The 25,263-nt window shown below is 48.3% G+C and overlaps 2 protein-coding genes across 2 annotated transcripts in view; one reads left to right on the top strand and one right to left on the bottom strand.

Annotated features, from left to right (window-relative positions):
• Positions 1-25,263, bottom strand: part of LOC309353218 (cytochrome P450 2C25-like) — a 196,181-nt gene that overhangs the window by 70,256 nt on the left and 100,662 nt on the right. The window lies entirely within an intron of this gene.
• On the top strand, positions 1,509-25,019 carry LOC309353198 (zinc finger protein 398-like). Its single transcript, XM_081882466.1, has 7 exons — positions 1,509-1,815; positions 8,936-9,337; positions 11,742-11,868; positions 15,428-15,547; positions 19,502-19,612; positions 22,103-22,222; positions 23,240-25,019. Exons 1-7 carry the CDS (start codon positions 1,792-1,794, stop codon positions 23,968-23,970), a joined length of 1,635 nt encoding a protein of 544 aa, XP_081738592.1. The 5' UTR covers positions 1,509-1,791; the 3' UTR covers positions 23,971-25,019.

The raw sequence follows: 25,263 nt of genomic DNA, 5'->3' as shown, positions 1-25,263 counted from the left end.
TATTTCATGGCTTCTGGTTGCAAGAAGAACTTCTTTGGCCCATTTGAGCGCTGACTGCTGCAGAGAAAATAACTCACAAATTTCGCATTTCTAAGGGTAAGGGAAACCCAGAAGACTTCTACACGCTTTGATGGGATTCCATTTCTTACGTGTCAAATTGAGATGCATAAAAACCCCTCTTCCCCCACCAAAACAATAAATTTGGCCATTGTTCCAGGAAAAACTTTCTGGCGGTGATGGCAGTGGGAACGGACCCACTCAGAAGATGGTGGAATCTCGCTGGAAGTTTTTCGATTTATTTTGCTGCTTTTTCTACATCTTCCCTCTGTTTTGAAAACACAACCTTTGCCTTCATGAAGCCTTTTTTTTTTTTACCTGACCCTTGCAAAGCACAGTCAGATGCTTTAGATAGCAATGGATTTTTTGTACATTAAGTATCTATCATCAGTCTTTTTCTCAGGGTTGGAAAATCTGGCCAAAGTCAAAGCACTTTTAAGCACTGTGGGAGAAAAGTAAGGACCTGGGTTCCGGGAGGGCTTGGTTTGGGGTGTTAAGTTCTGGCGAACAAGGGAGATATCATACATCACTTGATACCCTGGCATCAGAATCTGGCTTGATCGCTTGAAGCCAAATGTGTCTCCACTAGAAAGTGTGGCTCCCAGATGCTTTGCTCTACAACTCCCATCAGCTGGTTGGGTGCTGATGGGAATTGTAATCCCAATCGCCTGTCTGGCTGGGGGAGTCGATGGGAGTTTGAGTCCTAAAAACCTTGGAGGGCACCAAGTTGGGGAACACTGATTTAGCCAGCTGCGTTGTTGACAAAAAGCAGGAGAACGTGGGTATGTTTATTTATTAAGTAATAGACTTCTAAAGAAACTCATCAGTGATTAAAAAAAAATATCCTTAAAACAAGAGAAAGGGGTGTGGGGACACAGTTAAGCATCTTTTAAAAGATCATTTTAAAATAATCAAATAGGTCAATGTTGCCAGGAAAGTGTTTTCCAAACTTGGGTCTCCAGCTGTAGTTGGACTACCACTCCCATCATCCCTACCTAGTAGGACCAGTGGTCAGGGATGATGGGAATTGTAGTCCAACAACAGCTGGAGAACCAAGTTTTTTTGGGGGGGAGGGAAACAGCAAGTAGTTGCAATCCCTTTCCCTCTCCAATCCTGGCAGCTCGGAGCAACCCGCGCACGATGTACAAACCCCCGGCGAAAGACACGTGTCTGCGGGACCGCGCCGGCTCTGCGCTTCCAATCCACGAGGGGCGAGGAGGAAGAGGAAAAAACCAAAAAACCCCAACCCGGTGCACGTGTGAACCGGCCTTGTCCGCGATGATCTGCAAAAGCGGCGTCTTTCCCGCGCGGCGCGGGGCGAGCGTAACGTGTGAACGAGGCGTGACGCGTGTCCCTCCTCCTTTTTTTTCCCCAATCCCGAGCCGTTTTACGTAGGAAGGATAAATCGTGGGGCGGTGCGGGAGAGAAAAAAGCGGGCGATCGGTGGCGGCTCCGCCTCGGCCCTGCAGGGGGCGCGCTTCCCGGCCAGGCCCCCGTTGCGAGTGTTGCTTTTTTCCTCGCCCCCCCCCCAAACCAAATCGCTACAATTGCGCCTTGTATGTTTCCCTCGGATGTGAGCAGCCCAGCCGCGCGCCCGCCTCCTCCTCCTCCTCCTCCGATCCTCCGATCCTCGGGCTGCCCCCCTCCCGGGACCCCCCCAGCCCGGCCCGGCCCGGCCCTGGAGCCCCGATCCGGCCCTTCTCCCGCCCAGAGCCCCCCCAGCAGCCCAGGGCCATGGCCGAATGGGCCCCTGCCCAGGTGAGCCGGGAGAAGGTGGGGGGGCGAAGATGGAGGGGAGGGGGGGCACGATCCGGATCGAGAAGTTGATTCGGAGTCCGGAGATGGCTGGGACCCCCCCGCTGTGAATGCATGGGGGGGTTAGGCCTCTTTGCTGCCTGGGGTTGGGGGGGTGGGATGGGAAAACCGGGCCTCCCCCCCCCAGTAGACCCCAGTAGTTTTGCTGGGAGTGTTAAAGGGGGGGGAATGTCCTGGGGGAGGAGATCGATTAGGAGATCTCTTGTGGGGGGGGCGGGAGAGGAGAGGATCTCTTTGATTTTCCTTGGGAGAGGAGGATGCGGGGGGGGGGAGGAAAGAGGGGCTGATCCGGATTGGGGGAGGGGGTTCCCGGTGGGGGGGGGGCAGAGCTGGTATGAATGGGGCTGGAAGGAGGTGTGTTTGTGGGGGGGGGATAATGTGAGGGAAAAGGTCCCATTGCAAAAGCTGGAGGTGTGGGGCAGCCCTCCCTTCCCAGGGGATCCAACTTGAATAACAATATGGGGGGGCAGGTAAGCTCTGCCCCACATAATCGATCGCCCCCCCCATTTGAACGGCCAGGCCAATTCAACTTTGCAAAGGGGGGCCTGGACCCGTTGAATATTTTACTGGACCTCGGAGTTGGTCCAGTATCTATTCCTCTGTTTCATTTTTCCTGGAGGGGCCCAACTGCTTCAGGGCCCCCCCTTGGCTTCTCGGTGTTTTTTGGGGGGCACAGATATGTGGGGGGGGAGGAGGAGTCGGCATTTTGGAGGGGCGACCCCCCCCCCAGAGGCTCGCCCATCCTCTCGGATACAGACATGATGTTTTTGCACAAGCCTATTTCTGCAACTTTGGGGGACCTCTGAGAAGATGCTCAGTTTGCTTTTGAGAAAACGGGGGGTAGGGAGTGATCTCTCCCCCCCCAGTAATGAGATTATTTTTTCTCCCTTGGGGCATCCCAATAATGAATATCTAACCCCTTCCTTGCAGTGACACAGCACTCAGGTTGCACAGTTATTTATTATTATTGCTATTAATTTGTTGCGTTCATATCCAAGGAGTTTGAGGTGGTTCTCCCCCAGTCTTCGCTTACCCCCCCCCCACAACAACCCTGTGAGGTAGGTTTTGGCGGAGAGGCAGCGACAAGGTCGCTTCACGACCCAGCGGAGACTTGAACCCAAGTCGTACTCTGCTGCTCTAACCACTGCACCGCACTGCCGCTCAGCTCTCTCTAGCAACTCGGGTAAACTTGGTAGGAACGGCTTGATTCCCCTCCTGCATTCAACGCCTGGCAAGGGACCCCGACCTCTTGCCTTTGACTACAACTCCCATCATCCAAAGCTAGCAGAACCAGCGGTCAGGGATGATTGTAGTCCTCCGTGATTTAAAAAATGCATTTAAAATAAGAGAAAGGGTGTGGGGAACACAGTTAAGCATCCTTTAAAATATCATTTTTAAATAAGCAGTTGCCAGGAAAGTGTTGCCCAAAATTGGGTCTCCAGCTGTAGTTGGACTACAACTCCCATCGTCCCTAGCTAGCAGGATTTGTGGTCAGGGATGATGGGCATTGTAGTCCTAAAACAGCTGGAGACCCAAGTTTGGGGGAAACTGACTTAGAGCAAGACCAGTCTCCAGGGTGCTAATTTGAGTGTTGCATACAAATACACACACACAACAAAAATGCCTTTAGCTTAAACAAATCCGCAAGCGCTTCTACTCTAACATTATCCCACAAACAGCCCTCCTAGGTGGACCTTTGTGTCACATCCGCACCAGGAATTTAATGCATAATAATAATAATAATAATAGTAATTTATTTGTACCCAACTCATCTTGCTGGGTTTCCCCAGCCACTCTGCGAGGCTCCTGACAAAATAATAAAAACACGATAAAACATCAGACATTAAAAACTTCCCTACGTTGCGCTGGCCACGTGACCTGGAAGTGTCTCCGGACAGCGCTGGCCCCTGGCCTCTTAAGTGAGATGGGCGCACAACCCTAGAGTCGGACACGACTGGCCCGTACGGGCAGGGGTACCTTTACCTTTACCTTTAATCAGGGCTGCCTTCAGATGTCTTCTAAAAGTCAGATACAGTAGTGGTTTACCTCCTTGACATCTGGTGGGAGGGCGTTCCACAGGGCGGGTGCCACCACCGAGAAGGCCCTCTGTCTGCTTCCCTGTAACCTCGCTTCTCGCAGGGAGGGAACCGCCAGAAGGCCCTCGGCGCTGGACCCCAGTGTCTGGGCTGGACGATGGAGGTGGAGACGCTCCTTCAGGTATACTGGACTGAGGCCATTTAGGGCTTGAAAGGTGCCGCATTTGAAACATTTGGTCCCCCCCTGTATTATCCTGGGAACTGCAGTTTTTTTAAAAGGGCGCATGGAATTGCAGCTCTGTCAGGGAGCCAACTATAATTCCCAAGGTTCTTGGAAGGCGTGGAATGTAAATGAAATTTCTGGTGTGGCTCTGGCCAGCGATTGGCGCTCCATTAAAATGGGGTTTTTGCTTCTCTGTGTCTGTGGCAGGGTGGCGCCCATTTTTTCAGGCTAGGGCTGATGGGAGTTGTAGTCCAACAACATCTGGAGCAGGCGCAGGCAAACTCCGGCCCTCCAGATGTTTTGGAACTACAATTCCCATCATCCCTAGCTCGCAGGACCAGTGGTCAGGGATGATGGGAATTGTAGTTCAAAACAGCTGGAGGGTGACTGGCTGACAGAGGGTCTTCTCAGCCATCTTTCAGGGCAAACCCCCCCGTTACAGAAAAGGACCCTAAAATATCATGTCATATTTCAGTAAATACAGGCCCAGCTCAGGGTGCTTAACTTGGCGTTCAAAGCCCTAAATGACAATAATAATGAATTATTATTATTATTATTATTAGACCCCCAGGTGCTATAGACCCTCTTGGCTGCCAAGATTGGCAGAGGGGACTCTCTGCCACCAGAGGCTTAGGGTGGCAGCCAGGAGACGATTGCCTTCTCTAGGGCAGCCCCTGTTTTTTATATTGACATTTAATTGGATGAATTTCATTTATAAAGGAAGAAAGCGATGAAAGAAAGAGATCAATAGGTGCGGAAAAGAAAAGTGCAGTGTAATTCAATTAGTATAATCAGTTACATTTCCATACTAAGTGATATTAGTGTCTTAATACACATACGGTTATTACTAACCTGCTACATTCTGTATAAACTCATTCCAAACATCAATATATTTGTCAAAAACAAAGTCTGCGTCTATCAGCAATCCATTCATAAGCTGCAGGTGTTGTCGCGTTGTCAATCCATTGATTAAAAGGAATCGCATCTGCATTCTTCCAGTTCATCGGTATCAGTCTCTTAGCAGCTTCCATAAAATAGCTATATAATTCAAAATCATATTCTCCTCTGAAAATGTTCACTTTTTCCATACGGTCATGTTTATATAGCCTAGCGCTTCTCCCAAAACTTAGTAAATTTAGAACACTGTAAAAACATACATTTCAAAGAAGCATTGTCCTTGCATCCCTAGCAAAAAGCCATTTTTCGCTGGTCCTTTTTTATATAAACGTAAAGGAGTCCAATAAATTCTGAGCGTTATTTTCTGTTGTGTAAGTCTTGATTTAAGATGCATCGATGCCTTTGGTCCCAAGGCTGAAACACTTTCCCCTAAGTTGCAGAACTCCTTCCCCACCAGAGTTTTCTGTGAATATTGACCTTTTTACCCTGGTAAATACACCTGTAGGGTATATTTTTAGGACTCACCTTGTATTTGTGATTGTAAGTTGTTTTAAAGTGCTTTTAATATCATGTTTAATATTGCAACCTGCTCTGGGAACTTGAGAGTGAAGGGCAGGTGAATAATAATAATAATAATAATCCAGTGTTTGAAACATCAGTCTAAAAGTGGCGTACCACTCTGGCATGGCAAGAGAGAATGGCAAGTGTGGCAAGAAGATTGAAGGACGATCAGAAGTAAGCCCCGCTGCACTGAGTTCAGTGATATTTACTCCCAAGTAACTCACTACAGCCTTGAAGTCTAAACCAGGCATAGGCAAACTCCAGCCCTCCAGATGTTTGGGACTACAATTCCCATCATCCCTAGCTAGCAGTACCAGTGGTCAGGGATGATGGGATTTGTAGTCCCAATCATCTGGAGGGCCGGAGTTTGCCTATGCCTGATCTAAACCAACTTAAACTTGCTTCAGAACGGCATCACTATCAATCATTTAAATGTGAGTAAGTAAATAAAAGGGGACGCGGGTGGCGCTGTGGGTAAAAGCCTCAGCGCCTAGGGCTTGCCGATCGAAAGGTCGGCAGTTCGAATCCCCGTGGCGGGGTGCGCTCCCGTTGCTCGGTCCCAGCGCCTGCCAACCTAGCAGTTCGAAAGCACCCTCGGGTGCAAGTAGATAAATAGGGACCGCTTTCTAGCGGGAAGGTAAACGGCGTTTCCGTGTGCAGCTCTGGCTCGCCAGAGCAGCGATGTCACGCTGGCCACGTGACCCAGAAGTGTCTTCGGACAGCGCTGGCCCCTGGCCTCTTGAGTGAGATGGGCGCACAACCCCAGAGTCTGGCAAGACTGGCCCGTACGGGCAGGGGTACCTTTACCTTTACCTTTAAGTAAATAAAAATGCCCTGAAATAAATAAAACCGCCGTGATGCTTCTAACGTATATCCCCAGCAATTCATATTGGCTCTCAGCGATTGATGAAAAATCCTCTGGAGCTTCAATCTACAAATTAAACCAATTATTTTCAGCCCTATCTGGTTGTGATAATGTTTGGGATGTTTTAGTGACGTAGGTTAATTCTGTTTTGCATACGTGGTGCTAAGAATACTGCAATTCTCCACCCAAGTGACTAATAGAAAGATGAATTCTGCAAGCAGTATAATTTACGCAAATAAAACACAAGATGCACACAGACTTATCAATTTATTTTCTTGCAATAATATCCCAGCTTTCTCCCATCATGGGAGCCAAGACATCTTGCCTTGTAATTTTTTTCCTCCAGCTTTGGATTATGCAAAGGTGAAACAGTTTTTGATACCCTATCCAATTCCTGCACCTTACAGAGGTTTACGAAGCATTAGGAAAACCTAATTTGAACCCTTATACAGAGTCCGACCATTGCTTCATCTGGAATAAACTTGAGACCTTCAACATGCAAATCATATACCATACCAGTGAACTATCACCCTTCCCCTTAATCTGCCACACACTTACAAACCTACCTTTTAACAATGAGGTCTAGGAACTTTATTCTTTTGTCTGGTGAAATGAAACTTGGGGTTCTGAGAACGCTGTGTGCAAGTACCAGATTCTGTACTGACTTGGTGAGTCACCCTCCTCGAATTCATTACACGAGCACCTGTTTGGAAACTGGGTGCTGGCTCTTGAGCTTCATTTTCCTCTTCCCTCCTTGTCCCTCACTCCTTGTGTGTCGTGTTTTTTGAATGCCGGCTGCTCTGGGAGCCTTTTTCGGGTAAAGGTACCCCTGACCGTTAGGTCCAGTCGCGGACGACTCTGGGGTTGCGACGCTCATTTTGCTGTATTGGCCGAGCGAGCCGGCGTACAGCTTCTGGGTCATGTGGCCAGCATGACTAAGCCGCTTCTGGTGAACCAGAGCAGTGCACAGAAACGCCATTTACCTTCCCGCTGGAGTGGTACCTATTTATCTACTTGCACTAGTGTGCTTTCAAACTGCTAGGTTGGCAGGAGCAGGGACCGAGCAACGGGAGCTCACCCCGTCACGGAGATTCGAACCGCCGACCTTCTGATCGGCAAGTCCTAGATTCTGTGGTTTAACCCACAGCGCCACCCGTGTCCCTTTCAGGTGAAGAGTGGGGTGCAAATTCTCCAAATTAATAAGACGGAAGCAGTAAGAGATGGGTTTGTCTGGTGGGGAGGCGCTCCCCGGCTTTGCTGACCGCTTGGGTCTTCTCAGAGAGCCAGTGTGGTGTAGTGGTTAAGAGCGGTGGACTCGTAATCTGGTGAACCGGGTTCGATTCCCCGCTCCTCCACATGCAGCTGCTGGGTGACCTTGGGCCAGTCACACTTCTCTGAAGTCTCTCAGCTCCACTCACCTCACAGAGTGTTTGTTGTGGGAGAGGAAGAGAAAGGAGATTGTTAGCCGCTTTGAGACTCCTTCGGGGAGTGATAAAGTGGGATATGAAATCCAAACTGTTATGTACTGAAGTTCTCACCCTGGGCCAGCAGGGGGATACTGTAGATAGTTATGCAAATGAAGGATCGAAAGTGACGTTTAGTGACTGGATAGCTTGTATGCAAATGAAGGATCGAAAGTGATGTACAGTGATTGGATAGTTTTAGAAAATGGCAACAGTTACATTGTTCTGGAGTTCTAAATAAGCAGGCTGACTGAGCTTCTCAGCCAGTTCTGTTCCAGCTTACAAATAAAGAGCTGCTTTGGAAGAATCGCTGTGTCGTCTGATATGTTCGCCCATATTTGTACCCCACCCATCTGGCTGGGTTTCCCCAGCCACTCTGGGCGGCTTCCAACAAAGATGAAAGATACATTAAAATGTCACATATTAAAAACTTCCCTGAACAGGGCTGCCTTCAGATGTCTTCTGAATGTCAGGTAGATGTTTATCGCTTTGACATCTGATGGGAGGGCGTTCCACAGGGCGGGCGCCACTACCGAGAAGGCCCTCTGCTGGTTCCCTGTAACTTGGCCTCTCACAGGGAGGGAACCGCCAGAAGGCCCTCGGAGCTGGACCTCAGTGTCCGGGCAGAACGATGGGGGTGGAGACGCTCCTTCAGATATACTGGACCGAGGCCGTTTAGGGCTTGAAAGGTCAGCACCAACACTTTGAATTGTGCTCGGAAACGTACTGGGAGCCAGTGTAGGTCTTTCAAGACCGGTGTTATATGGTCTTGGTGGCTGCTCTGAGTCACCAGTCTAGCTGCCGCATTCTGGATTAGTTGTAGTTTCTGAGTTACCTTCAAAGGTAGCCCCACGTAGAGCGCATTGCAGTAGTCCAAGTGGGAGATAACCAGAGCATGCACCACTCTGGCGAGGCAGTCCGCAGGCAGATAGGGTCTCAGCCTATGTACCAGATGGAGCTGGTAAACAGCTGCCCTGGACACAGATTTAACACAAACTCTTCTTCTTCTTCTCTCCAGATCCAGGAATGGAATGTGGAGGCTCAGCACCTGATGCCCCTCCAGCCCCCACTGGTCCCCGAGCTGAGCCACATGCGGGAAGCCCAGCTGCACACGGCGGAGGCGTCCCTGTGGAGCGTAGTGGCCACGGTCCAGGCAATGGAGCGGAAGATAGACCTGCTGGCCACCCGCCTGCTCAGCCTGGAGGGCAGGTCTGGGACAGCCGAGAAGAAGTTGCTGGACTGTGAGAAGACGGCCATGGAGTTTGGGAACCAGCTGGAGAGCAAGTGGGCAGTGCTGGGGACCCTCATCCAGGAGTACGGCCTGCTGCAGAGGAGGCTGGAGAACGTGGAGAACCTCCTGAAGAACCGCAACTTCTGGGTCCTGAGGCTTCCCCCGGGGGCTAAGGGAGAAATCCCCAAGGTATATGTTTGCCACCCTTTGTATGGAATAAGCGGGTCAAAGTCTTGGCACTTTGGGGTGCTTTTTCTTTTGCACATTTTTTGGTGTGCTCCCCATGACCCTGTGGACTGGAAGATAAGGCCCAAATATTTGAAAGCTCTGACCTGTTTGATTGGCTGGTTGTCCATACACCAACTGTGGGGCCTATATTTTCTTGAGAAAACCATGGTTTTCTGATAATCTACGACCAGGTGTTCTCTCTGGCAACACACTGAGAATTCTCTTATCAATCTTTTTAGGCCTATTTGTGTTTGGGATAAAAGGACAGCATCATCAATATATAATAGTACAGAGATTGGTTTTGAGGCCAGTTTAAAGGTAAAGGGACCTCTGACCATTAGGTCCAGTCGTGGCTGACTCTGGGGTTGTGTGCCCATCTCGCTTTACTGGCCGAGGGAGCCGGCGTACAGCTTCTGGGTCATGTGGCCAGCATGACTAAGCCGCTTCTGGCGAACCAGAGCAGTGCATGGAAACGCCGTTTACCTTCCCACTGGAGCGGTACCTATTTATCTACTTGCACTTTGACGTGCTTTCGAACTGCTAGGTTGGCAGGAGCAGGGACCGAGCAACGGGAGCTCACCCCATCGCGGGGATTCAAACCGCCGACCTTCTGATCGGCAAGCCCTAGGCTCTGTGGTTTATTCCACAGCACCACCCGCGTCCCATGAGGCAAGTTTAGGAGTGTGGCTTTCTGAAGATGTTAGCCACTTGACCATGTCGTTTATGTATAGGTTGAAAAGTGCCAGGGCTAAAATGCATCCTTTCTTGACTCCCTTTATGGCTGGGACAGATCCTGTAAGTTGGCCATTTGTAGAGCAACGCACTTTCAGCACAGTGTCTTTATAAAGGCAGTTAATCAGATATAATAATCTTTTGTCCTATGCTTGAGGTGTTTAATTTGGCCCATAGTCTTACTCGTGAGATTGAATCAAAAGCAGCTTTCAAATCTGTGAAAGCAGCACGAAGCACACCAGAAGATTGCTTGGCCGTACTTATCTATGAGGTGGGCTAGGACGAAGCAATGGTCTATAGTAGATCTTTCTTGCCTGAATCCTGCTTGCTCTTCCGCAAGGATAGCCTCAACATCAATCCAGTTGATCCATTTATTGTGGAGGTGTTCTGCATATAATTTACTAACTATAGGTAAGAGGCTGATAAGTCTGTAGCTGGCTGGATCCGATAATAATAATAATAATAATAATAATAATAATAATAATAATAATAATAAATTTTATTTATATCCCGCCCTCCCCAGCCGAAGCTGGGCTCAGGGCGGCTAACAACAATCAAAATAGTCCAACATTCTAAAAGCATTCATTATAAAATTAATTAAAATCAAATTAAAATCAAATTAATGGCAACCATCAAGCAAAATTCTGTGCAGATTGCCAGAGGAGGGGGTCAGGCTGCGCCCTGGCCAAAGGCCAGGTGGAACAGCTCTGTCTTGCAGGCCCTGCGGAAAGATGTCAGGTCCCGCAGGGCCCTAGTCTCTTGTGACAGTGCGTCCCACCAGATTGGAGCCGCAGCTGAGAAGGCCCTGGCTCTAGTTGAGGCCAGCCTAACCTCTCTGTGGCCTGGGACCTTGAGGATGTTATTATTTGCAGACCGTAGGTTTCTCTGTGGGGCATACCAGGAGAGGCGATCCCGTAGGTACAAGGGTCCTAGGCCGTATAGGGATTTAAAGGTTAAAACCAGCACCTTGAACCTGATCCTGTACTCCACCGGGAGCCAGTGCAGCTGGTATAGTACCGGATGAATATGATCTCGCAGTGAAGACCCCGTAAGGAGTCTCGCCGCGGCATTCTGCACCCCTTTTTTGAATATTGGGATGATTACCGCAATGGCCCAGCTGTCGGGGTGTAAACCAGAAGAATCAATGTGAGAGAATATTGCCGCAAGCAGAGGTGCCCACCAAACCCTCCAACGTCCAGGGAATCGGGCCGCTCGCTTGTTTTGCGGGAGCCAGCCAACTCGTGCCAGAGCACTGGAGTAAAAACAAAAGGGACATTCTGGGATCCCATTGGAAGCCGAGACGGCTTCTGCAATTCCAAGGTGTCCTGCTTAAATTGGGGTGGTTGAGCTGCTGGGTTCGGTTGGTTAGAGCGTGGCGCTGATAACGCCAAGGCTGCAGGTTCAATCCTCGTTTGGGAGAGCTGCTTATTCCTGCATTGCAAGAGGTTGGACTCAGGGTCTTTCAGAGCCAGGCAGAGGCTTCGGCCAGGTAGATAATGTGCCCTCCTTATGTTCCTGTGGCTGAGCGGAGATTTGAACCCTGGTCTCTCGCAGGTCCCAGCCCATCACTCTAACCTCTACCCTGTGTTGGCTCTGTAATAACAATGACAATAATAATTACAATAATTTGCAGATGCCGGTGACGTTTGTCGACATTGCCGTGTATTTCTCCGCCGAAGAGTGGAAGAACTTGGCCGAGTGGCAGAAGGACCTGTACAACAATCTTGTGAAGGAGAACTACGAGTCTTTGCTCAGCCTAGGTATGGAAACATCCGTCCCGCTTGCGTCGTATTTAGAAGGTTCGAATCATTTTGTGCACATAGTCCTCGCGACTGTAAGGGAGGCCGGTATTCGTTTTCCTGCCATACGACCTGTGAGATTTCCTGAACGGATTGTGTCTTGCCTGTTGGGTTTGTGGGGAGAAGCAAGATTCAGAAAGCAGACTTCAGAGATCACAGCGTTTAGCCACCATTCTGGACGCTAATTTCAATTTTAGCCAGGCTCATCCTGTTCTCTCAGTGGCCCAGCGGATTCCTGTGGCAGGGAGTTCCGCAGTTGCACTGCATGAAGGATTTTCTTTTATCGGTCCTGAATTTCGCATTGGATGCCCACAGGTCCGAGCGCTATGAGAAAGGGAGATATTTTCTCTCCCCCCCCCCAATTTTTTTATTCATTTTATAACACAAATAAACAGCACAAACAGGAAAACAAACAATAGAAACAGATTCTTGTCTTATCCTTATTTTTTCTAAACATTGTTAGGTGGGCTTCCCCAAGTCCCCCCTATCTGATTTTCATTTTACCTCATCTTTAGCAGTTCACATATATCATAATTTCTAACCATTTTTTTAATCATACTTACTTTAACCATAAAAATCTTCACATTTTATCACTTGCAAATAATACTATTTTAAAATACACTATCTTCTACTTCTAACCCTACAGCCTAAATCCGCTTTCAAAGCTATTCTAAGATCTAAATATTAACATATTATTATTAAACTTCTTCCATCATCTCTTCTCTCTGGTCTCGGAGTCTCCCGGTTAGTTCGGCAAGTTCCATATAGTCCATCATCTTCATCTTCCATTCTTCTATACAGTGGTACCTCAGGTTAAGTACTTAATTCATTCCGGAGGTCTGTTCTTAACCTGAAACTGTTCTTAACCTGAAGCACCACTTTAGCTAATGTGGCCTCCTGCTGCCTGCCGCTGCACCGCCAGAGCACGATTTCTGTTCTCATCCTGAAGCAAAGTTCTCAACCTAAAGCACTATTTCTGGGTTAGCGGCATCTGTAACCTGAAGCGTATGTAACCTGAAGAGTATGTAACCTGAGGTACCACTGTAGTTGGTAAATCTTGTTTCTTCCAGTTCTTCGCTAGCAATATTCTCACAGCTGTTGTGGCATACAGAGAGGGAGATCTTTTCTCCAACCTAACATTATGAACTTCCAACATATTGTTTCCCAAACTTGGGTCTCCAGCTGTTTTCAGACTACAGTTCCCATCATCCCTGACCACCAGTCTTACTAGCTGGGGATGATGGGAGTTGTAGTCCAAAACCAGCTGGAGACCCAAGTTTGGAAAACGCTGTTCTATCATGCCACCTCTTCTTGTTGTTTAGTCGTTTAGTGTCTGACTCTTTGTGACCCCCTGGACCAGAGCACGCCAGGCACTCCTGTCTTCCACTGCCTCCTGCATTTTGGTCAGATTCATGTTTGCAGCTTCGAGAACACTGTCCAACCATCTCGTCCTCTGTCATCCCCTTCTCCTTGTGCCCTCCATCTTTCCCAACATCAGGGTCTTTCCCAGGGAGTCTTCTCTTCTCCTGAGGTGGCCAAAGTTCAGCTTCAGGATCTGTCCTTCCAGTGAGCACTCAGGGCTGATTTCCTTCAGAATGGAGAGGTTTGATCTTCTTGCAGTCCATGGGACTCTCAAGAGTCTCCTCCAGCACCAGAATTCAAAAGCATCCATTATTCAGCGATCAGCCTTCTTTATGGTCCAGCTCTCACTTCCATACATCACTACTGGGAAAACCAGAGCTATAACTATAGGGACCTTTGTTGGCAAGGTGATGTCTCTGCTTTTTAAGATGCTGTTTACGTTTGTCATTGCTTTTCTCCCAAGAAGCAGGCGTCTTTTAATTTCGTGACTGCTGTTACCATCTGCAGTGATCATGGAGCCCAAGAAAGTAAAATCTCTCACTGCCTCCATTTCGTCCCCTTCTATTTGCCAGGAGGTGATGGGACCAGTGGCCATGATCTTCCTTTTTTTAATTTTTGATGTTTTGATCATGCCACCTCTTACCTTTCCTCTAGTCTAAAAAATCCCAGCGCTGCAACCTTTTTTTCGTAACATCTGGAAAGCACGAGGTTTAGGGAAGGCTGTGCTCAGAACGGTGGGATTGTTCGGGATCTGTAAGGAGAAATCATGGAGCAATGAAGGGTGACTTGTGTTCGCTGGGGAGGGGGAAGAGATCTAGCTAAAGATCCTCCTCCTCCTTCAAAGTCTTTATCTTCTCCATGCCTTTTCCAGGAGGAGATATTTTTGGTTTCGGGGGGATATTTTTTGGTAACATCTTTATTGAAAGTTCCAAAAGTACGTAACTATATGTGTACCAAAAATGGTGAGATGCAAACGAAAAGGAGAAACAGAACCCACACAGAAGGGAAAACAAAACCCCAAACTGTATACCATATTTTTCATTCTATAAGATGCACCAGACCACAAGACGCACCAAGTTTTTGGAGGAGGAAAACAAGAAAAAAAAATATTCTGAATCTCAGAAGCCAGAACAGCAAGAGGGATCGCTGCGCAGTGAAAGCAGCAATCCCTCTTGCTGTTCTGGTTTCTGGGATAGCTCTACAGCCTGCATTCGCTCCATAAGACGCACACCCATTTCCCCTTACTTTTTAGGAGGGAAAAAGTGAGTCTTATAGAGCAAAAAATACGGTATTTTACAAGGTTGTTATAGTATTTCACCAGATCTTAACCTATTACAGTATTTGTAAGAATGGATTCCAAATACCATTGAATTTGTTCGTGGCGAGCCTGCGTTTATATGCAAGTGGTTCATACGTTGTATAAGTCTCCAATCCAATCGTAGAAGGATTTTTATTTTTTCAATTTTTATTTTTCCAGTTCATCAGTAGCTGTCTTTTTGCCGTGGTCAGGGCACGGAGAGTCCACTCGTATCGTCCTTTTGTCAGGTTCCATGTGCTGGGTATATACCGTATTTTTCGCTCCATAAGACACACTTTTTTCCTCCTAAAAGGGGAAATGTGAGTGCGTCTTATGGAGCACCCTTCTGTTCCTCCTCTAGCTTTGCTGAACAGACGTTGTGCAGCTCTCACTCTCTGTGCAGCACTTCTTCTGCGAAGGAGAGGGACTGCGCAGAGAGGGAGAACTGTGCAGCGCCCCTTCAGCGACGCGCCTCTCCTGGCTTCTGCCTTAGCTGCGTGCAGCCTCTTCGGGCAGGGGGAGCCTTCATCCCACTGCCCTGAAGAGGCTTGGCGCGGTTATCCCAGAAGCCAGAACAGGCACACAGTATCCCAGAAGGCAGATCCCTCTTGCTGTTCTGGCTTCTGGGATTCGGAATAATTTTTTCTTGTTTTCCTCCTCCCAAACCTAGGTGCACCTTATGGTCTGGTGCGTCTTACGGAGCAAAAAATACGGTAATTCAGGAGGATGTTTTGCTCTGTAAATGTGAGGTTGTTTCATACAGTAATCTTGATGGTTTCAATTACTGTCTGCCAAAGTCTTTCAATACAGGAAAATGGAAAAAACATACGTTTTAGAGAAGCATTGTCTCTATTTCTCCAGGAGCAGACGTTAACATTTCCAAACCGGAGACTCATCCCAGGATTGAACGCGGGGCAGAGCCATGTATTCCAGAACAGCAGAGCACAAAGGAGAGGGAGATATCTACGGATCCTTGCACAGGTGAGGAAAGCAATTTGGAAGAAATTGGGTGTGCAAGGAGGGGAAAAAGGTAAAGGGAGCCCTGACCATTAGGTCCAGTTGTGGCCGACTCTGGGGTTGCGGCGCTCATCTCGCTTTATTGGCCGAGGGAGCCGGCGTACAGCTTCCAGGTCGTGTGGCCAGCAGGACTAAGCCGCTTCTGGGGAACCAGAGCAGTGCACGGAAACACCGTTTACCTTCCTGCCAGAGCGGTACCTATTTATCTACTTGCACTTTGACGTGCTTTCGAACTGCTAGGTTGGCAGGAGCAGGGACAGAGCAACGGGAGCTCACCCCGTCGTGGGGATTCAAACCGCCAACCTTCTGATCGGCAAGTCCTAGGCTCTGTGGTTTAACCCACAGCGCCACCCGCGTCCCTTGCAAGGAGGGGTAGGTTGATTCTAAAAAATCTGGGCCATCACATGCCAGACATTATTGCTGTTGAGAAAATACCACTTTTAAAGAAAACAGGAGTTTCTCCTTCGTATTTTCTATTGCAGGGATCAGCGTAGATTTGATTTAAATCAAATCGATTTAAACCACAATTTAAATCACTAGCCAGTAAGACTTGATTTAAATCTTTTTTTTTTTTTACAGAAAGACTCATTCTTGCTGGTGTGATCTTAATATTTACAACCAGACGAAGGTTTCATTTTTGGAATAATAAATTTTCCGTGTAGTTTTTACAGTTATATAAAAAATGACTGATTTGGTTATACTATTAAAATACATAGACAAATAATTATGAAATTGTTTACAGATAGGTAGCCATGTTGGTCTGCCGGAGTCGAAACAAAATAAAAAAATTCCTTCCAGTAGCACCTTATAGACCAACTAAGTTTGTTATTAGTATGAGCTTTCGTGTGCATGCACACTTCTCTGAAGAAGTGCTCATGCACATGAAAGCTCATACCAGTAACAAGATTAGTTGGTCTATAAGGCGCTACTGGAAGGAATTTTTAATGAAATTATTGTTTATGTTTGCACAACTTTTCTGCTGTACTTTATTGGAAGGAGAAAAACAATCATTTCCTTAATAACAATTTAAACAATTTATTTAACTAAGACAATAACATTACAGCATATGTATCCATGTTTGTTGACTGATGTGGTTAAACGATTTTTAAAAAAACAGACTGAGTTTTATCACACATGAAAAACTTAAAACAAATCCTTATTTCCTGATGAATAGCCTTTGGACTATAATGTAACTTAAATAGAAAACTATCTTTAGAAATATTTTTCCTCCAAAAGCATTTTAATTTAAAAATCCAGTTTACATCAAAAAAATCTGATCTGAATCATAACATCTGATTTATTTATTTTTATTTTAAAAAATCATTTATTTTTATCCACCCTGGCAGGGATGAAACCCGTGTTCATTGCCAGGGCAGGTGCAGAATGGGTCATTGCAAATGACTCAGGACTGCAGCTAATTTGCAAGCCTCCATTGCATATCATTTAACACACATTTGCATATCAAACAGACTAGCAGAATCGGCCCAGCTGGCACAAATAGGAGTTGCTTGGGTGCAATGCTGCACTCTCCTTAAAGGTAAAGGGACCCCTGACCATTAGGTCCAGTCGTGACTGACTCTGGGGTTGCGGCACTCATCTTGCTTTATTGGCCGAGGGAGCCGGTGTACAGCTTCCGGGTCATGTGGCCAGCATGACTAAGCCGCTTCTGGCAAACCAGAGCAGCGCATGGAAACGCCGTTTACCTTCCCGCCGGAGCGGTACCTATTTATCTACTTGCACTGGTGTGATTTCAAACTACTGGGTTGGCAGGAGCAGGGACCGAGCAACAGGAGCTCACCCCATCACGGGGATTCGAACCGCCGACCTTCTGATCAGTAAGCCCTAGGCTCTGTGGTTTAACCCACAGCGCCACCCGCGTCCCACTCTCCTTACAGAGCTACAATTCCCAGAGTAGTTTAAAATGTAGGCTCTCTCTCCCTCTCCCCCGGGGAACTCTGGGAATTGTAGCTCCGTGATGGAATCAGGGGTCTCCTAACAACCTGAAGCATCTTTGACAAACTACAGTTCCTGGGATTTTTTGCAGAAAGCCAGAACTTTAAAGTGCAGCGGAGATGGGGCCTAATTCTTTTTGCCTAGCTACCAGCTTTTGAAACGGTTATATAACAGTTCTACATCCTGACTGCCTTTCTCTTAGTACAGCCGTAGCTCCTCGGAAGCCGAACGGAATCCATTCCGGAAGTCCGTTCAACTTCCAAAACGTTCGGAAACCAAGGCGCGGCTTCTGATTGGCCGCAGGAAGCTCCCACAGCCAATCGGGAGCAGCGGAACCCATGTTGGACGTTTGGGTTCCAAAGAACGTTTGCAAACAGAACACTCACTTCCGGGTTTGCAGAGTTTGGGAGCCAAAATGTTCAACTTGCAAGGAGTTCAGCTTTCGAGGTACGACTATATACCCGTCAGGAATTTCCAAACCAATTAGAAACTGGTTTCATATTGATTAGCTGCATAGATCAAGATAATGAGTCCCCTAATTCTCTGATGGTCTTCCGTCTCGACAGCCCCTCTCAAAACTCCTGTCCAGCGACCAAGAGTCATAAATAATATTTGCACATGAACGACACTCCCGGCTGTCCAAATGGGCTGTATAGCCTCTCAATTATCATAAATCTTCCCCCTCTCCTTCCAGCTCCGTTGTCAGAAAAGCAGCTTTCAGATCCAAGCATGGAAGGAGCAATTTGTTGGTTCTTCAAAAAGAAAAGGAAAAATTGCTCTTCTGCTGATGTCCCCAACAAGATACCTGCGGGCACAATAGCAATTCATATTTTTGGGGGACAGGGGGCGGGCGGGTGTGGAGGACTCCCTGGTCCTGAATGGGGTAACTGTGCCCCTGAAGGACCAGGTGTGCAGCCTGGGAGTCATTTTGGACTCGCTGCTGTCCATGGAGGGACAGGTCAATTCTGTGTCCAGGGCAGCTCCATCTGGTATGCAGGATGAGACCCTCCCTGCCCGCGGACAGTCTTGCCAGAGTGGTGCATGCTCTTGTTATCTCCCGCTTGGACTACTGCAATGCGCTCTACGTGGGGCTACCTTTGAAGGTGACCCGGAAACTGCAATTAATCCAGAATGCGACAGCTAGACAGGTGACTGGGAGCGGCCGCCAGGACCACATAACACTGGTTCTGAGAGATCTGCATTGGCTCCCAGTACGTTTCCGAGCACAATTCAAAGTGTTGGTGCTGACCTTGAAAGCCCTAAACGGCCTCGGTTCTGTATACCTGAAGGAGCGTCTCCACCCCCATCGTTCAGCCTGGACACTGAGATCCAGCGCCAAGGGCCTTCTGGCGGTTCCCTCATTGCGAGGTTACAGGGAACCAGACAGAGGGCCTTCTCGGTAGTGACACCCACCCTGTGGAACACCCTCCCACCAGATGTGAAGGAAATAAGCAGCTATCCTATTTTTAAAAGACATCTGAAAGCAGCCCTGTTTAGGGAAGTTTTTAATATTTAACGCTGTACTGTTTTTAACACTTGATTGGGAGCCGCCCAGAGTGGCTGGGGAGACTGAGCCAGATGGGTGGGGTATAAATAATAAATTATTATTATTATTATTATTATTATTATTATTATTATTATTAATTCATATAGTGGCGAGAGTGGTCACCTTTTCCCTCCCTTCAGAAGGGAGCAACCACTGCCTTCTTATAGAACCATAGAATTATAGTGTTAAACGGGACCTCCAGGGGTCATTCAGCCCAACCCGCTGCGATGGAGTTCAGGAATCACGACTAAAGAATCTCTGGCAGATGGCCATGCAACCTCTGCTTAAAAATGTGTTTATCATGTGTGGAATTTTAGGTTAGGTTTTCTGCACCTGAAATTTGGAGAAGGTGGAGAGGGATCTCGCTTGGGTCGGCAAGCCTGTTAAAGAGTCTCTTCCTCTTTCCCTCCTTTTTACAGAACCCTTGATTTGCACGCCGGACGTCTTGAGCCGCATCAAGCAAGAGGAGCCTTTTGCAGGGGGAGGCCAGTTCACAGAGGAAAGAGGGATGCCAACAGATCCATGTTCAGGTGATTTGCGTGGAAGGGTCCCCAGGGTCATCTAGTCCAACCCCCTGCAATTGTTATAATAAATAATGATATTTTTTTATTTATACCCCGCCCTTCCCGGTTCAGAGAACCGGGCTCAGGGCGGCTAACGACAAATTTAAAACACTTAAACGATGCAACAACCACCAGCTTAAAATACAGTATAAAACGTGACTAACAATAAATTCAGAATTCAAAAATCAATTTAGGGGGGGGAAATCCATCCCATAAACATTAGATGATCACCAGGGCTAGCTGGCTAAATTAGTCCTATTTGGGCCAGCGAGGAGACCAGGGGAGAATTAGCTGTGGGATTCCAGAGCGGGTAATCTTCATAAAAAGGGAAAGGGGAGAGAAGGAAGGGAAATAAAATATCAAATTAAAGGCCAGGCGGAATAGCTCTGTCTTACAGGCCCGACGGAAGAGGTTCAATCCCACAGGGCCCTAGTCTCATGGGACAGAGCATTCCACCAGGTTGGAGCCATCACTGAGAAGGCCCTGGCCCTGGTGGAGGATAGTCTGACTTCCTTAGGGCCCGGGACCTCTAAACTATGGTTATTCATGGACCTTAAGGTCCTCTGCGGGGCAGACCAAGAGAGGCGTTCCCATAAATACGAGGGCCCTAAGCCACAAAGGGCTTTAAAGGTCAAAACCAGCACCTTAAACCTGACCCGGTACTCCACCGGAAGCCAGTGCAACTGGTAAAGCACTGGTAAGTAATATTATTATTGGTAAATATTATTATTATTATTAAATTTACATATATCCGCTCTATACCCAGGGGTCTCAGGGTGGTTCACAGACTAAAATCAAGATACAAATCCACAAAATACTTAATAAAATTGAAAACCACAACCCCCCAAAAAGAACATTTTAAAAGGGCATAGGACGTAAATCGGATCAACCAAAGGCCTGGTTAAAGAGGAACGTTTTTGCCTGGTGCCTAAAGGTGTATAATGAAGGCGCCAGGCAAACTTCCCTGGAGAGAGCATTCCACAGACAGGGAGCCACTGCAGAGAAGGCCCTGTTCTCGTGTTGCCACCCTCCGAACCTCTCATGGAAGAGGCACACGAAGGAGGGCCTCAGAAGATGATCTCAGGGTCCGGGTGGGTTCATCTGGAAAGAGGTGTTGTGGTCCTGAAAACCTCCAATGATTCATCTTCCAAGGAAATCTGTTCCACAGTTCATAGCCTCCCAAAGTTCTCCCTAATGTTTAGTCGGAAACTTCTTCCTTGTCATTTGAACCAAACCGGTGCCCTCCAGACGTTTTGGACGGTCACTCTCACCAACTGCCTGGGTGCTGATGGGAATTATAGTTCAAAACATCTGGCGGGGACCAGGTTGGGGGAAGTGCCTGCTCTTTAGGACTTCCATTGTCATCTTGTTTTTTGACACTCGCTTTTTAGTAGAATATGTGGAGGATTCCCTGGTCCTGAATGGGGTAACTGTGCCCCTGAAGGACCAGGTGCGCAGCCTGGGAGTCATTTTGGACTCACAGCTGTCCATGGAGGCGCAGGTCAGTTCTGCGTCCAGGACAGCTGTTGATTAGCTCCACCTGGTACGCAGGATGAGACCCTCCCTGCCCGCAGACTGTCTTGCCAGAGTGGTGCATGCTCTGGTTATCTCCCACTTGGACTACTGCAATTCGCTCTATGTGGGGCTACCTTTGAAGGTGACCCAGAAACTACAATTAATCCAGAATGCGGCAGCTAGACTGGGGACTGGGAGCGGCCGCCAAGACCATAGAACACCAGTCTTGAAACACCTACACTGGCTCCCAGTATGTTTCCAAGCGCTATTCAAAGTGTTGGTGCTGACCTTTAAAGCTCTCAACGGCCTTGGCGCAGTATACCTGAAGGAATGTCTCCATCCCATCGTTCTGCCTGGACACTGAGGTCCAGCTCCGAGGGCCTTCTGGCGGTTCCCTCCCTGCGAGAAGCCAAGTTACAGGGAACCAGGCAGAGGGCCTTCTCGGTGGTGGCGCCCTCCCTGTGGAACGCCCTCCTATCAGATGTCAAGGAAATAAACAACTATCTGACTTTTAGAAGACACCTGAAGGCAGCCCTGTTTAGGGAAGCTTTTAATATTTAATAGGTTATTGTATTTTAATATTCCGTTGGAAGCCGCCCAGAGTGGCTGGAGAAACCCAGCCAGATGGGCGGGGTATAAATAATAAATTATTACTATTATTGTTGTTGTTGTTTTGAAACTCGTTTTTTAGTAGAATAGGCCGACCTGTGCCAGATGATTTGCACTGCAATTCCCAGTCATGCTGGCAGAGCTAATGGGAGTTGTAGTACGGAACAGCTGAAGCTGGGGTTGGGGAAGACCAGAACAGGTCAATCTTTTTGATAGACAGGTTTTGACCTCTTCTGTGCCAGGGTTTGGGTGGCCATGCGGAGGTTCTTGTTCGCCTGACCGACACGAGGGCCTCCTTCTTCTGAACTGTTTTGTTTGGTTCTCTTCGCAAAGGAGCTGAGGGCCTCATGTCCACCCATGACTTCTTGTCGTGGATTAAGCAAGAGGAGGAGCCATGCGTCAGGGAACACTGGGAGTCAGCAGAGAGAGACATCCTTACAGGCCCCGGCACAGGTGAGCAGCCTTTAGGATGGGCATGTCTGCCTCTGTTCCTGCATTCACCCATATAGCTGCAATCCCTTGTGCCTTTCAACTGTGCGATTCTAAGTCTCTTTCCTCTTCCCTCCCCATTCCTTTTTCCTTTGGTGTTGTGTCCATGAGATTGTGAACCTTCAAGTCGGAACTGTCTCTGTACATCACTTAGAAACCTTTAGATGCTTTGTAAGCATTCTACTATAATGCTGGGTCCTCCAAACAGTTTAGGCATGTGGGTACATTTGGGTTTCTGAGAAAGTGCTAGTCCAACCCTCTGCAATCTAGTCCCTCTTCTTCCAGATCGGCCGATCCCTGAGATAGAAAGTGTGTGTGCCTATTTATTTTATTCTGCCTAAATCTCTTAAGTGTTTTACAGTGTTACCTTGGTTCTCAAACTTAATCCGTTCAGGAAGTCTGTTCCAAAACCAAAGCGTTCCAAAACCAAGGCGCGCTTTCCCATAGAAAGTAATGCAAAATAGATTAATCAGTTCCAGACTTTTAAAAACAACCCCTAAAACAGCAATTTGACATGAATTTTACTCTCTAACGAGACCATTGATCCATAAAATGAAAGCAATAACCAATGTACTGTACTATAAAATAAATAAGCAGCATTGTAGATAATAAAAATTAATTTATTTATTTTTTTATTAGCTGGACTGATGATAGTCCTTGTTTGGATGGGGGGCTAGTGATAAAGCGGGATATCAAATCCAAACTTCTTAAATAGTGGGTAGACATGGCAGACGACACAGCAATTTCTCCAAAGCAGCTCTTTATTTTGTAAGCTGGAATAGAAACTGAACAGCAAACAGCTCAGCCGGCCTACTTTTATAGGCAGCCAGCTGTCAACATTGTAGCAACAACAACCCAGGGTTTCCCGCCTAAAATATCTGACGTGGACCTGAGTGAAAACTACCTACAGTATCCCCCTGCTGGCCCAGGGTCAGAACTTCAGTACATAACAAAACTCTTCTTCTTCTCTCTTCCTCCCAGCTGGCGACGCGATGGCCGTCAAAGCCGAGACCCAGCGCTCGTGCCCGGAAGAACCGGCGCGGACCAGGGATTCCATGTTCCATGGTGAGGCCCCCGTATCTGCCGGGGCGGCGGCGGCATCGGCGGCGATGGAATCCTATGTGGGCCCGGGCGGCCCAGTTGCACCGCCCCTGAGCCCCGCCAGGAGCCGACCGGGTAAATCCATTGAGTTAGAGAGCGAGTTGCAAGGCCTCTTTGCCCCCCAGCCGCCGGCCGAGCGCCCCCACGGCTGCAGCGAGTGCGGGAAGATGTTTGGGGTGAAGAAGAGCCTCAAGGTTCACCAGAGAAGCCACCACAGCCAGGAGCGGCCGTACGAGTGCGCCGAGTGCCGCAAGAGCTTCAACTGCCACTCGGGTCTGGTGCGGCACCAGATGACGCACCGCGGGGAGCGGCCCTACAAGTGCGAGGAGTGCGGCAAGTGCTACAGCCGCAAGGAGCATCTTCAAAACCACCAGCGGCTTCACACGGGCGAGAGGCCTTTCCAGTGCCCGGTCTGCGGCAAACGGTTTATCCGCAAGCAGAACTTGCTGAAGCACCAGCGGATCCACACCGGGGAGAGGCCCTATCAGTGCGCCGAGTGCGGGAGGAGCTTCCGCTACAAGGAGTCCCTCAAGGACCACCTGAGGACTCACAGCACTGAGCCCCCCGCCCAGAGGCTGCTGCCCTCCCTGGGCGGGGAGCCACTCTCGTAAGGCCCTGTGAGGGAAGAAGGAGAAACAGCTTTCTCCATACCTGTCAACGTTTCCCTTTTTTAAAGGGGAATTCCCTTATTCCGAATAGGATTCCTCGCAAGAAAAGGGGAAAGTTGACAGCTGTGGCTCTCTCTTGCACTCCTTCTCCCCACACAAAAAAACTCCTCCCCTCAGCCTCCTTCCCCTCCAGTGCCTCCCGATTCTGTCCGGCGCGGGGGGCATAGCCGCCGCAAAGACCGCTGGACGGTGGGCGTGAAACGAGGCCGCCTTGGTTCTGCGAATGCCACGGGGCAGCTGCACCTCGTTCCCCAAATGCGCACCGCTTTGCTCCCGGATCGGCCTTTGCGGAACAAAAACAAGCGGAACCCAAAAGGGACGCGGGCGGCGCCGTCTCCCACAAGCCGGAACCGCAAGACTTCCTGGAGACGGACGCTGAGGATCTGACATTTTTGCTTAGGGATGTTTCTAGCCCTCATTGAGGAGGGGGGGTTGCAGGAGCATGGCGGCAGCGTGCGCATGTGTGTTCTAAAGGCTCAGAAACCAAATTTCAAACCCCACACCCAGCTCACTACATGTCTCAAATGGGTTTTTTTCCCCTAGCACATCCGGAAGGAATGATTGCAATTTTAGCAGGACGTTAGCCTTGAGCAGAAGCCCCCGGAACGGACCCTTTTTGGCTAAAACGCGGCTTCTCGTACGTACGAATAAGGACTTTTGCGTCTCCCTCGTCTCTTTCTCTTGGGTGGCCAGTTTGCGTTGCTCCTCTGCGGGACTTATTTGAGCCTCAGCTTTTCTTTTCTCTTCTCCCCTCAGGGTCTGCTTCTGTTCACAGCCTCTGAACAGTTTCACTGCAAAGCACCTTTTCCAGGTCTCACCCCCCCAAACCCCAACCCCCAAGTCCTGCATTTCTTTCCCCACCGCAAGTATATTTATTCGTTCTCGTCCCTCTTTCCTCCCATGCCGTTGCTATTATTTTTAAAAAAGAAATTCCTTTTATCTCATGACAACGCAGTCCAACTCTGTTTTTAAAAATAAACATTGAAAAAAGAATTATTTCCGGGTGTAGTTTTGTATCGAAGGTGTAGTGCAAATAAAGACAAAATAGAAAGGAAAGGAAAGGGACTCAGGGGTCATCTAGTCCAACCCCCTGCAGTTTGGAACATGTTTTGGTGTCAGAGGTCATCTGATTTTCATGGCTGTATAGGATTGGGCGGTTGGCTTTTCCCATACTTGAGTTTAGGGCTCTTGCGTGTTTTTGAAAGATGCACAGCTAGGATTTAAATTGAAATGCTT

This window comes from Podarcis melisellensis (genome assembly GCF_964234715.1).
Source record: "Podarcis melisellensis genome assembly, chromosome: 12".
NCBI lineage: Eukaryota > Metazoa > Chordata > Lepidosauria > Squamata > Lacertidae > Podarcis > Podarcis melisellensis.
Note: the sequence above shows the minus strand (reverse complement) of the source record. Positions and strands in the feature narration are given on the sequence as shown.